The 14502-nt window shown below is 41.9% G+C and overlaps 1 protein-coding gene and 1 long non-coding RNA gene across 2 annotated transcripts in view; one reads left to right on the forward strand and one right to left on the reverse strand.

Moving 5' to 3' along the window:
- Positions 1-2520: 2520 nt before the first annotated feature.
- Positions 2521-5904, reverse strand: LOC134478943 (uncharacterized). The gene is made up of 2 exons (XR_010051723.1): positions 5781-5904; positions 2521-5702 (listed from the first exon to the last, which is right to left on the reverse strand). It is a non-coding gene; the product is annotated as an uncharacterized LOC134478943 (long non-coding RNA).
- Positions 5905-6248: 344 nt separating this feature from the next.
- Ggh (gamma-glutamyl hydrolase) overlaps positions 6249-14502 on the forward strand; it is a 22909-nt gene continuing 14655 nt past the window's right edge. The window contains exons 1-3 of the mRNA NM_012960.2: positions 6249-6512; positions 10312-10423; positions 12642-12692. Of these exons, the coding sequence (NP_037092.1) occupies positions 6404-6512; positions 10312-10423; positions 12642-12692 (272 nt within the window). The 5' untranslated portion in view covers positions 6249-6403. The remainder of the gene's footprint in view (positions 6513-10311; positions 10424-12641; positions 12693-14502) is intronic.

A 14502-nucleotide genomic window follows, 5' to 3' on the forward strand; every position in this document is an offset into this window, starting at 1 on the left:
CTGATTAACATGGTCCCATCTGTTTTCCATTCACTCATTGCAGAACTCCTGAATCCACCTGCCCCCTGCCTCCTCAGCAGTGAAAATACCATGCTTTCTCAGCGAGAAATAGAAAACAGGAAGAGGGCAAGGGGTGTTTTGTATTCTGAATTTCTGAACTTCCTGTTTCCTCTGCCCTGTGCCCTTTCTGTATTGGCTCATCTTTAAACCTAGAACCTCCTTTTCCTAACTCTCTTGTTATCCGTGTCTGAATTTGTAGCAGCCTTCCTGCTTGTGTTCCTGCCAGATGGTGACCTTACATACAGATACTGTTTTCCTTATTCTAAAGCCAATATCCGGACACTATCTAGCAAAGGGTGAGAATTCACAGTCTGGCCCTGCCACTTGAAAGCTCAAGTATACTTAGGGTTACAAATGAACTTGAGTTTTTAAAAAAAAATCCTGTTGTTTCTTGATTTTCTCAAGTAGATGAATGCATGCATTCATGTTTGCATATGTGCTTGTGTGTGTGTGTGTGTGTGTGTGTGTGTGTGTGTGTATGCAAGACACAGTGCATATATGGTCAAAGGCAACTTTCAATAGTTGCTTTTGTGTGTTTGTGTATGTGTGTGTGAGTGTTTCTACATGCCAGACAGAGTGCATATGTAGTCAGACAACTTTCAATAGTTGCTTCTTTTGTGTGTGTGCTGAGATGCATACAAGAAACAGTACACATGTCAGAAGACAATTTTGCTTCTCTTCTTCTACATTGTTGAGAGGCAGGGACTCTATTTCTGTTTGTTTGTTTGTTCATTTGTTTGTTTGTTTTTTCTGCCATGCTGTATATCCAAAACTAGCTAGCCCATGAGCTTCCTGTGCAAGTCCCTACCTCGCATTTAAGCATAGTAGTGCTGGGATATCAGACAGATGCTACTGCATCTAGGTTTTTTTTTTTTTCCTTAAATGTGGGTTCCAGAGACTGCACTCCAGCCACAAGGCTTCTGCCACAACTACTTTTACCCACTGAGGCACCTTGACAATCCTGATTTGATATTCATATTGTTCGTGAAGTTTGAGGTTATCCATAATTAAGTGGAATTTGTCTGGTGCCTTAGTAGACAGGAGTTCTTTTTCCTGGGTGTCTCATAACTTGTGTAGGTGTTCAGAGCTGGTCATTCTAGGTCAGTTTTCTTCCAGTGCTCGGTCACATGCAGGTGTTACGGGAGCATGGAGCTCCTCTGGCTCCGTGTTTTGTCTTGTTCTGGAACAATCCACATTATGACTTCTTGTCCTGTCATCACCTACATCCTATACTTCCTCTCACGCTTGTCTTTATACCTTCATATTGTTTTAATTCCATTGATTTCCTTTATATTTCCCCAGTGATATTTACTAAATTTCCATTTGGGTATTTTCTGTCTTGGACAGTGGTACTTCACAGTTCTGTGTCACATGAGGACATTTTCATACAAATACACAGTGCATGGTGAATATATCCCCCTCCCTACTTTTCTGTTCCCTCCCCATCTCTTAAGTTCTCTTTGTTCCTCTAGAAAGTTGCACTTATATTTCATGCCACAAATACAGATATGATTTCATGCATCTTTATGAAGATTAACAACCATAAATAAGAGAAATTATACAATATGTGCTTTTCTGACTGGCTCAATTCACTTAGTATGAGTATCTTCCATTGATTCATTTTCCAGAAAATGACATAATTTTGTTCTTTCTGGCTGGTATATATACACTGTGTATATATACCACATTTTCTGTACCCATTCTTTTGTTGCCACATCTCTAGGTTGGTTATGGCATGTATGTACTGTGAATAGTGCTGCAATAAACCATGTTCCAGAATCTCTGTTGTACATTGGATATATAGACTTGGAGTCTCTTGGGTAAAAAAAAAAAAAAAAAAAAAAAAAAAAAAAGCACGCAGGAGTCCTGCAGCTGGATTGTATGGTAAATCTATTTTTAGTATAGTTTTAAAATAACTTCTTATTTATTCTGTGTGAGAAAGAATCATGCCCATGCTGTAGTGTACATATAGTCAGAAGATTAGTTGAGTGAGTTGATTCTCTCCTTTCATCATGTGGGTACTGGGAACTGAACTCAGGCTGTCACGCTTGCTGATGGCTACCTTTACTAAATGGTTTTCTAAAACACTTCCATACTCATCTGTGCAGCAGATGGACTAGTTTACAGTCCAATCAACAGTGTCTAGGGAGCCTTTTTCCTACATCTCACTAGCACCTGTTATTTCTTCTTTCTTTTTTCTTTTTTTCAGAGCTGGGGACCGAACCCAGGACCTTGCGCTTGCTAGGCAAGCGCTCTACCACTGAGCTAAATCCCCAACCCTAGCACCTGTTATTTCTTAAAGACTCATTCACACTGGGGTGAGATGGCATGTCAATGGAGTTTTAATTCCTATCTTTCAGAGAGCTAGTGGGGTTGAATTTTTTACCTGTACTTATTAGCTATTTGTGTTTCATTTTTTGAGAACTATATATTATTGAAGTTGCTGATTAGATTGTTTCATTTTTGTTATATATTATTATATTATTTGCGGATTTTGGTACATTTTAGATATTAGTTTTTTGACATATATATATATAGTTAAGATTTTATCTTATTCTGTAGGCTATCTCTTCATTTGATTAACAATTTCTCTTGTCTCTCAGAAGCTTCTTAATTTCATGAAGTCTTGTAATGGTTTATCTTAATTGCCAACTTGATGGGATTTAAAATCACCAGTTGTTGGGTGCCATGTGAGAGGAACAGCAAACAGCTTTAGAACTCATGGAGGACATCTACCTGTTAGCACAACCATGATGGGTGTGCCTTGGGAGAGGCAGAGCCCTGAGGACTATGGGCACTGAGGACTTCATGCTGTTACAGAGTACCACTCTGCTAACTGACCTTGAGGTCACCATGTCTCTCATAATCTATCAGTTGTATGGAAACTCTAAAGGCATTTCTAGCCGATCACTGGGGATTGTTACTAGCAGTTATAATAGTGGTTGATGTTTTCCAAGTATTGATACTGAGCAAATTAATGATTCAACCACGACCCTTAGAAAGAATTTGGAGATATATATTGTTAGGAAAATTATGTTAAGATGTTCTTGTTAGTGGAATAATTTTGCTGGAGAACAATTTAAAGTTCAGAAAGGCACGTTCCTGATAGTCAAGCAAGAGACTCCTTGAAGTCAGAGAACAAGAACAATGGCAGCCAGGTCATTATTAGGTTATTATTAGATGATGTGCCTCTCTTGCTTAACATGGGTTGATGATCAAAGGGGATGAGTAATTTCTTGTACCAATTTTTGCCCCCAGCATCCCGATATGATTTAATAAAGAAATGTTGGTGAGTAGGTGTGCACTCTGAGTGTAGTGTAGAAACCGTTGGGGTCTTTACATAGAAAACTTTAGATCTGTGATTCTTTTAGGACTTTTTTTTATAAGAATAATTTTTGAGATAATAGAATGATTATTCTTTCTTTGTAACTGCAAAATACAGCCTTCCGGTAAGGGAACTGGCTGTGAAAAAAAAATACCTTGCTTGCTTACACTGTGTTAATCTGTAACAAATTACTTAGACAGGGATCTATGTGGGTCACTGGGAATAATTGGTTTTTCACCTGCAATATGCAAAATGTGTAATCATGTAAGGATATGGGGGCGTACACTGTTTTCTTCCTTATATTTATTGTAATCACTCACTTAAAGAAAAATAGAATGTAACCACATTGTGACTTTTATACTGCTAGAAAGACTTTGCTGGGCTATAGGAGAAAGAATAAAGTTGGTGGAGCCTTGCTTCATCCACCAAGTGCCTGTGAGTGGGTTCCTGTTTTACAGTAGTTGTTGAGCCCACATCTCCTCCTTGGAATCCTGAACTCACTGCCAGGCCTATCCTCCAGCAACAAGGGAGCCAGAAATGGTGGCATATGCTTTTCATCCTGGCACTTAGGAGGCAGATAGATCTCTCTAAGTTCCAGGCAAGTCACCAAATGAGAGCATAAGAGGGCCACAAAGTGAGAGGATTCCCTTTAATTCCTGGGCAAGTGCTTCGGGAGTGATAGCTTAAAGTTAGGGGAGGGGGTGCTATTAAGCTATGACGACAGGGGAGGCCAGAGGAGATTTCAGAGAAATCCACTGAACCCAGGAAAATATATGCCTTTTATACTTACATACACATACACACACACGTACACGCATCCATATAGCATTTGATTGTGTAACTTCTGCTAGCCTCGAATTCATAGAGATCCACCTACCTGCCTCTCTAGTGCCAGAATAGAGGTGTACACCAAGATACCTGTTTGTTTGTTTTTTTTTTTAAATAAATTTCGATGGGTGGTAAGAAGTTTTATACCACTTGATTTAGTTTGGGATAAGTGACAAAGTGCATGGAAGAGTCATGTACAGGTCATCAACAACACAGATTACTGATTACTGTTAGTCCACAGCATAGAATAATTGCTTGGATTTCTGTCCCAAGGAGAGAGGTTCATGGTCCGATTTCTTTAGGCTATGGGATCAGACTTCTTAGGTTTCTGTTCTAACAGGCACTAGCATTTGTTGGTCTCTGGTGCTAGTTTCATGGCCACTGCCGTCGCCTATGGAGTGGGAGAGTAGGAGAGTTCATATGGTACAAAAGGAAGCAAGAGAACCAAAAGGGTTTAGTCTCGTTCCATGTACAACAACCCCCTTCTAAGGAAACTGCACCCCTGTCAGACCTGACCTATACCAGTGAGATAGCATCCATCTATTTATGAGGGTGGAGTCCCCATGACCTAGTTTAGTGAGACCATGTAGAAGGCACGTATTTCCACTTTGAGAAGTGGTAGATTACAGAGTATGTGACTTTCCACCTCCAGATCTTACCTAATTGCTTTCTCAAATAGTTAAAAATAATTGACAATCTATCAGAATCATTAAAATTTAACACAGCTGAATCCATCCATTTTTCATTAATATTTGATTTTTTAAAACATTTTATGGTGTTCATAAAACTTTAAATCTTATGAAAACATCTGACCATCAGAGTTACGAATACACATATACATTTATATTTTCCTACCAAAGTTTATTATTTCCTCTTTCCCATTTACATCTTTTCTCCATCTGGAGTTTATTTTTGTGAGTAATAAATAATTTCCATCCTTTCCTCAATCTGTGCTCCAGCGCTGAGATGCCTGTTTGCAATAGATCCTTATCAACTCAGGCTCATTCTTGCTTGGCATTTTCTCAATATCTTTCACCACACCCATCTCCAGTAGTCTTACTAAACTACGCAATGTATTGCACTTCTTGATGAATGACAGAACCTTGTCACTGTTTTTTCCACAAGTCACATTCTGTATTATTTTTTCTAAATTGTCTATCTCTTATACAAATAACACCACTCAAAGAACATTTCCATCTTCGACAGCTTTTCTATTTTAACCTGTCGTTTAGTTGATCCTTGGTAGGAAGAAACTTACCTTGTGCTGCTGGCTATGAATTCAAGTAACTGAACATCCAAAATACATTAGTCAACCTGAGGTTGTAACTGCTTAGCTATTAATTTTGTCATCATTTTACAAGATACTACTGGTTTTCACGAATTGGTGCTAATAGCGAAGCTAATCAAGGATCTTGTATCCTTTGAGTGTGGCCTGGTCTTGCCTTTTTGTACTAGGTCTCAGGAATCAGTTCCTTCCGTTGACAGGGATCTAAAGGAAAGGGACACAAATACTTTAAGATGTCCTCTGTGCCTTTTACTCCCTCCAGATATCCGCGTGCCCCCATACCCTATCAGTGGTATGTCTTTCGGAAGTCACCTCCTGTCCTAGCATTGAATGGGGTCAGGATATCAGAGCTAGAAAAACCTATGCTTTTAGGCAGGATAGTTCTCTAGTAACTTCTAGAACCTTGTGGGCCTTGCTGCTTGGTTACCACACAGGCCCAAGTGGGACCAGAGCTCGCCATCAGGTCCCAAGCTGGTCGTCTCTACTCGGTGTAGGTGACCTCATCAGGCAATATAAGAGTTCACAGGGAGCATTCGGAGGGCGGAGGGTATAAACCTGCCGCGTCTCCACTGTCTCCACAGCGGCCCTCGGGCGCGTGCCACTCGCGAGGCCGCGGGTTGCCGGGTCGCGCGCAGGGCGATGGGGCGGTGCCAAGCACGTTCCCTGAGCCCGCCCCCGCCCCCGTCCTGGTCCCGGCCCTGCGACCGCCGCACGCGCACGCGCGGACTACATTTCCCAGAGGCCTGAGCGGTGTGGCCTTGCGCGCCCTAGAGCTCGGAGTACAGCCCAGGCGGCCGGACTGTGGGACCGCGCCCCCGCCGGGCAGCCGCGCGCGCGCCGCGCCGCGCCGCGCCGCAGAACCTTTTTAAGTGGCGGCCGGAGGCCGGATAGCGATCGTGAACGCGATGGCAAGCCTGGGCCGCCTGCTGTGCGCATGGGTTTTGCTGCTGTGCGGGCTTGCAAGCCCCGGGCTGTCCGGATCCTATGAGCGCGGCTCCAAGCGTCCCATCATCGGTAAGGAGACTTGGGTCAGGTGTTGAGGACCGTAGTCCGAGAGGCGCTCTGTTTTGCAAGCGTGCAGACCCACGATGCTCGTGGAGCGCTTCTCTTCAAAGGGACCTTGTGCTGATTTCCTTCTAAGATCTCTGCATTTGCGAGATCGGGATCTGATGAAGGCTCAGCTCCTTGCTACAACCTGGCAGGCACCCAAAGCAGCCAGAGGCAGTCTTGTAATTTTTAGGAACCACAGTTGTGGCAATCCCACGATGTGAGGTTTCCATTCGGAAAAGAATTTTAAGGACAGTGAGTGTGAAACCGAGTTGGGGTTTATCAAAAGTAGGAAGAGAAGAGCTCAAGTTATGAAGCAGAGGAGAAAGCATGCTGTGGGCTTCTCAGAGAAGACTCCACCTCGGCTGACCTAATGATCAATTTCATAGTTCAAGAAGTTATTAGAGGATTTCACTCTCTATTCCTGTTCACTTATTCCATAATAATAATTACGATTATAGGGAGGCTGCAGAGGTGCCTTGGATAAGATAAAAGCCAGGAGCTACTAGCTTTGGGCGAGGGGTTTGTGTGTGTCTTTTACTGTAAATCATGTTTCCAACGAAACTCCTAGAAAACAGAAGAGAAGGAAGAAAGACCTGGAAAAAATGGTTAATTTACTCTTGAGTGTGTTAGCTGGTGAGAGGATTCAGTCAGACTTCAGCGATGGGTTCTTTTCCTGACTTGTGTTCCGAACATTTTCCCTGCCTTTCCAATCCCAGAAATTCTGCACACAGATTAAATTTACATTTCATTGCCGGAGGACTTACTTGCAGATACAACACACACACACACACACACACACACACACACACACACACACACGAGGTAAGAAACTAAAGTGTGTCGTGGACTTTGCCATTTTTAGCACCAAGTGACAACACTGACTCTAAGGACTTGAATATCCATTTTATCTCAACCAAAGCGTGAAATTGTTTCTGTTTGGCATATTCATGTCAGACATTTGAAAGCTACCAAAGAGAAATCAGCCTATAGTTAAAATTTGACAAAAGAAATTTATGGATAGACCTATGTTAGAATTTGACATTTATCTTACTTTTTCTTCCTTGATGTTGAACAGTAAACAGAACCTAGAAACTTGTTTTACGTATTCAGGAGTGGTCTGGCTTTCAAATGGATGGCTTACGAATATTTGGAACCCTTCTTCCAAAAAGGTGTTTCCATTGACGGTTAGAGTCTTCAAGTTGAGTCATGTAACATATGTAGTGAATTGCATTTGTGGATCTAGGAAATAGAAAAAAAAATGAAAAGATAACAGAAAATTTTGTTTTTTTAGAATTTAGGCAACTCTAAGTTGCATATGATGAAAGAAAAAAGTATGCTTTTAGTTATGTTTTTCTTTTATACTTATTGTGTGTGTGTGTGTGTGTGTGTGTGTGTGTGTGTGTACATTTGCACATTTATGTGCATGCTTCTTACTTACACCTACAGAGGTCAAAAGGCAACTTCAGGAGTCAGTTATCTTTCTCTACAGGGGTCCTGGGGATATAACTCAGGTCCTCAGACTCAGCGACAAGTGCCTTTTCCTACTGCTAAGCCATGGTGAAGCCACATCCCCAGTCGATTAAGATAATATAGTCGATTGAGCACATAATATGGATATGCTGTTACTGTAGGAAGCACAAAGCGTTCAAAGACAAGGAAGACACGGAAGTCGTGAAGTACCCGAAAGTGTAAAAACCACCGTTTGAGAGCACATGTTGAGACCAGGGCATACAGGCTGAGCTCTTTGCCTAGGAGCGAGAAAAAAAAAATGAACGGGCTGTGGTGTGGTTGTGGAATGAATTTAGTGTTCCAGGCACTTATGTTTACATGATTCTACATGCCTTCCTTGGGGCACCTCCTCTCCTATCTTGCACCACTCTTTCCTATGATAGCGTTCTTCTATTCTTGACCGAACTTCATTTTCCAATTGTGAAGCCCATCTTATCCGATAGAGGAAAGAGAAACATTCTTACTAGATACATTTTGACATTTGATATTCAGTAGAGATTCATGGCAGCTATTGTAAGAAGCCCAGAATACAGATGTGATTAATATGGATGACAGGAGTTGTGTCCCACTGACACAGTTAAAGTGACTTCCTAACTCACAGGGGAACAGGTAGTCAGTGAGCAGACATGAGAGTTTCCTTGTTGGTTTACTTTGGGATGGACCTAAGGCTTTGCATATGCTGACGTGCTTCGATGAGTGTCTCATGTCAGTCGTGTGCTCGATCTGGGTTTCATTGGTAAGAGGAGATCAGAGATGAGTGGGCAGCACATGAAGTCACGGAGCCAATGTAGAACCACTGAGGTATGTAAGGAACATGCTGGCCCCTTCGTGTCTCTAACTCTTTGTTTCATTAACTGTTGCCTTCTTGTTTTCTCTTACGTGTCGCCAGTCTGGTAGACTTCTTGCAGAGTGACAGGCTGGCTCATGACCTTTGCATGGTACTGTTCCCTTTGCTCTGGATGACTCTGGTTTGGGATACGGGCGTGTGGTTCACTGCCTCAGCTCACTGATGCCTTTGATTAAGTGTCATGTCATACCTTCCCAGGGAAAACTTGTTCCACCTCTCTGAAGGCCTGTTCTACCTTCCCAGGGAGAGTCCCCACCCCGTTTAAGACACATTGTAAATGGAACACTTATTTCACTGACTTCTTAACACAAGCACCAGCCATCATAATTGTCCCTAAAAATAAATCTCCATTCTTTGTCTCTACCTCTTTCCTCTCCCACCCCCTAGCATTAAAGCTTAGAAGGTAGAGCCCTATTGCAGACAATATTGAATGGATATGGGAATGATGTTTCTGTGGAAACATTGGAGTAGAAGGCTTCCTTTAGGAAGGAAAGAGACCTTTAATATTCTGGGATGGATTTGGAGAACGCCGGTTGCTTCGATTATGAGGTTATTAGAAAGATAGGTATCAAAGTTGTTTATACTGTGGCTCTGCTGACAAGGATACAACTGTGGCTTTGTGGGGAAAGGGGTTTGCCTCCTATACATTTAGTGAATTGCGTATGAATAGTCTTAAGGTTGAATGAAAAATGTTGGAGCTATTATAAATTTACATTGGGAGCTTTTTAGATATTCATTGTATATAGTAGTTGGGTCTGATACTGATTGCATTGTAGTGCTAAATATTGGCCTCCAGAGACAGAGAGTCTGCGTGTAGACCTAAGTGGCACTAAGTGACCTTGTGCTCCCAGTTATTCCTTATAAAGATGCCTATAGCCCATAGCTGGGCAGAATTGGGATAGATGAGGCTTGGGGTTCCTAAGCTTGGGATTGGAGGTGAAACTCAGGGGAAAGAGGAGAGAAAGGCGGAGAGAGGAGAAGGCTCCATGTGGTGAGAATCATAAAATCATGGCCACTGGAGCCATGGAGTTAAGAGCAGCCCAAATGAAACATAGTAAGTAATAATTCAGGGTTATCAACAGCAAAGTGGATTCCATTAGCATAGAGGGAACATATTTTCCCAGCATTTGTGCTGATAAAGGCTTATTATAAATTAAAGGTCGAATGTGTCTTTTATCCTGGAACTGAATAATCAAAGGCAGGGTAGAAGCCCCTGATTAAGCGCAACAATGGTGTGGTAAGAAACTCAGATCATCTTTCCCCACTACTTTCCCAACAACCGTGGGCAGGCTTGCAGGAGCTGTAGGTATGTACATCGAGAAACTAGTGACATTTGTACTGTGCCATGATTCAGTTTTGAGTAAGAAAAAATTTGCTTGAAACTAAAGCTTTTTTTTTTAAATGTAGGAATAATAATGCAAGAATGTTATGGGAACATGACGAAGTTGGGAAGATTCTACATTGCTGCGTCCTATGTGAAGTTTATAGAGTCTGCGGGTGCAAGAGTCGTGCCCATAAGGTATGCTTGAGTGGTTCTCACCGGCGACATACAGATCGGTCTTTTGTCTCTAAAATGAATGCCTTCTTCTTTCCTATGATTCTGTCGTTGAAAGGAATGTTTTTGCATCTGATTTCGGCCACAAACCTAGAGCCTGCTGTCTCCCACTAAATTGTTTATGAAACTCTCTGTGTGTCTGTGATGTCATCGATAGTATTCTATATGTCTGTTAGCATTAAGAAAAATATTATGGCTTCCTTTACCCCACAAAACACACTTCTCACAGACACCATAAAAATCCTAACAAGTCTCCAATTTAGCTAGGTTTCCACCTAGTATTAGCATGAGGGAACCCTCAAGGAGTAAGGGAGATTTTTTAGAAGATTGCTGTAAATACGCTCTCACATCTAGGAAAAGCTCGTCAGTAACGCCTGTGGTGTTACAGTGTAAATGATAGGTATTGCAGTTTTAAATGTGTTAAATTTGGGGTTAGATACATGGCTCAGTGGTTATGTGCACTTGGTGTTCTTCCACAGGATCAAAGTTTGACTCCCTGAACCTCTGCAGGGCAGCTCACGACCACTCGTAACTAGCTCTTTGGGACACAACACATGTCTTCTTCCTCAGAACTTGGTGCTTTTGGCTTGCGTACTAATAGGGAGAGGTGGGGTTAAAGCATACAGTCACAAATGGTACTACTTAGTAAACTGGCTCAGAGCTTTTTGGTGTGCATCTGATCCTGGTCCATGGGGAAGAGCTTAGATTGGCAGGGATGCAGAGAACACGTACTTCCATTTCACCTTACTATTCTGAGGCCAAGTCACTTGCCATGCTGATCACTCTATAGCTGTCTCTCCAACTGCTCTGTGTCTCTGAGCCCAAAAGAAGATTATATGAATTTCTGAACAATCTACGTGGATTTCAGAGCTTACTGGGACTTAGAGGAGAGTCAGAGAAGCTCACTGCCAGAACTAGGCAAGGGCTAAGAATTACAGCTCACTTAGCAACAACAGGAGCCACATTCTGAATCAACCTATGTCTGCTTATCTTTTTCCTGGGGCAGAAATGGAGTATATTCTACTAATGACTGTACAGTTTCATGGAGGTGTCTATGGAGGGAGAGAGAGCAAGAGCGAGAGGAGGGGCGGAGGGAGAGGGAGAGGAAGAGGGAAGAGGGAGAGGGAAGAAGGAGTGGGAAGAAGGGAGGGAGAGGGAGGGAGAGAGAGAGGGATAGAGAGAGAGAGAGAGGGAGAGAGAGAGAGCGCCTTGCTGTTGTTTTACAGAACTAAAAAGCTGCTCGGTGTTGGAGAACTGCTCCCGTATTTCACACCCACTTTCGCAGACATCGCAGTGTGATTTAAAGGTTGTGGACAGTTGTCATGGATTAGTTCCTTTGGATTTTCTCTGGGGAAAAAACATAAAACCTTCAGGAACATGGCAGTACCTAAGAGTCTTGTACAGGTGCTTGATGCTTTAGAGCACTCGAGCCAGTCCTCATGGTCTGTGAGTAGTTTGTCCTTAGGCCTGCCTTGTTCTAGATTCTAGGAGCAGTAGTCAGACTTTCGCCACTGGTTGGAAGGGATGAGATGTTGGGATTTGGTGTCCATTCATGTGTTTCCATTTTTCCAAGCTGCCTGTGGGTTAGACGGGTTTAATAGTAAAGCTGTCAAAAAGATGAAAGTTTCTCTGTTGTGCCAGTGCCCACAGAGGCCCCAAGAGTGTGTACGATCTCCCGGAGCTGATGTGGGGACAACCACACCTGACGTCTCTGGATGGGCAGCAAGAACTGTGAACCTCTGAACTATCTCTCCAGTCCCACAGAGCTTTACATTTTTTGTCTTTATATAAAACAGGGGAATATTTATAGGTTTCTTGGCTAACAGATAATGCTCGTGTCCACCGTTTGGTATATTAGCATCCAATTTAAAATATTAAATTTCATTCGATTCCCGAAAAACACATTTACCTTTCTGATTAGCCACACATGGTATAATTTTGTGATTTTCATAGCTTAACAAGAATACCTCTAAGATAGAGATGCAATATTGTCTGATATTTAGGCAGAAGTTTTGTAGCACTTGCCCTGTGTATGCAAAGTTTTGGGTTCAATATTCAGTACCGCAAACAACTTAGTTTTCATTTAATGTTTAAAAACTAATGTGGCGGCTTCTATTAAATGTTAGCTCTTTCTTTAGGCTTCAGAACAGGTTTCTTGTAAAATTTGTTTTCTTGTTTTCAGGCTCGACCTTAATGATGCACAGTATGAAACACTTTTTAGATCTATTAATGGGTAAGTAGGTTTGATCTGGCATCAAGTCTTAATACAATGTGTTTGTGTGCACATATCAAAGTCTTGCAAAATTTGCATATAAGTATTCTGTGTTTCTATAGAGTGTTCTTAAAAGTTGTGTGATAATAATTTTCCAAGTGCATTTGTTGAAATGTTTTTTTTTTTTTTTTTTTTGGTTCTTTTTTTCGGAGCTGGGGACCGAACCCAGGGCCTCGCGCTTCCTAGGCAAGCGCTCTACCACTGAGCTAAATCCCCAACCCCTGTTGAAATGTTTTGAAGGGAGATGTAAAACTCCCATAAAGAGTGGGAGACAGGGCAAGATCTGGGGGTTCAAGCCTGTAGTTCCAGGTCCTTATGAGGTGGAGGGAAGACAGCAGAAGTTCACCAGCCAAGAAAGAAAAGGAAAAGTAGAGCTGAGAGTGTAGCTCAGTGGTCAAGCATGGTGTGTGTAAGGCTCTTTCTAAATTAAGTCCTAGTACGCAACGGGAAGCAATAGAGGAAGTATGTAATTGCTATGTGATAGCCTTGCTATTTTTAACCTAATCTCTGTTTAATAAATTTGAAATTAAATATTTAATATTTGTTTAAATATTTTGAAATTTCTAAGCCCTAGGTCTGAAGTTACAGATTGTTTATCTTTCAGAGGTAATTTGAATCAAACTTAGAAAACAACTTCTTCTCTGCTTTCCCGTAAAATATGTGAGTAGTTAGAGCACAAAACAAGATTGGAAATCACATGAAAGTGCCCTTTATTGCTCTTAACTTAAAATTAACTCTAGAAATCAGGAACCAAGTTGGCAGAAGTGAGAAAACTTGCTAATACTCTGTACAGAGGGGAGAAGAAACAAGCCTTCTCACCTTGGATGTTAGTGTGAATCAGTGATTATTGAAATTAGAAGGACGCATACTCTTTGACTGGGAACTTGAAATTTTACCGTATAAATATTTGTATAGATTCATGACTAGACTTGGACATAAACATAGGCATTTTTCAAAAAGTCCCAAACTGTTGAGGTTGCCCTGAAGGTGGAGGTGGAGATGAGAATTAGTTCAGTGGAATAAGTATGGGTGTTTAATAGACCTTTATGCAGGGATTGCAAACCGAAGGTGTTTGCAGATGCTGTTTTGAAACATGGCTCTTGTGTTAACAGTGTTAACAAAGCTGCTGCTTGCCGGTGTTTCTATTATCAGCACAACAGATGTTGGTCGTCACTACTTTTCATTGGAAGTGGGGTAGAAAGCAGTGATGTTCAAAAAATGACTTGCTGTTGGTTCTGTTTGGATCAGTAACTATTTCTTGTGAAATTTGGTCAACCACACCTAGCAGGTTCAAAATATTTGGTAAAGGTGAAGGTAAATAATCAAAGAACACTTCAAATCTGTGTTTTGAAATACTTCATCCCTCTGAGCCTCTCCCAATGGTACTACTGCTGTTGGGGAATCTGAAGTAGTATCACTGACCTGTGTGTGAATAGGTGGGGGCAGCTTGTCTAGATGCCCAGTGTGTCGTCATAGAGACAAACCAGCAATGACTCTTACAGTGACCAGATTATGAATCTTCTTCCACCTATGTACGTCCCCACACTGACCTCCTCTCAGACACTAGCACTCTCTCCACAGCCCAGACTCTGAAGGCTGGACTTTGAACTGGCAAAAATCCGGGGTGGGGGTGGAATTTATTGTTTCTGAAGGAAACAGGAAAAAAGAAAGTACAATAATACCTTCACTGAGGTCCAGTGAAGCTGACCCACTGTTTTATGGGAGAATACTACCGGATGATGTATGACCTAAGGGAACCTTGTCTTCTGGG

The sequence above is a fragment of the Rattus norvegicus genome, chromosome 5, assembly GCF_036323735.1.
Source record: "Rattus norvegicus strain BN/NHsdMcwi chromosome 5, GRCr8, whole genome shotgun sequence".
Classification (NCBI taxonomy): domain Eukaryota; kingdom Metazoa; phylum Chordata; class Mammalia; order Rodentia; family Muridae; genus Rattus; species Rattus norvegicus.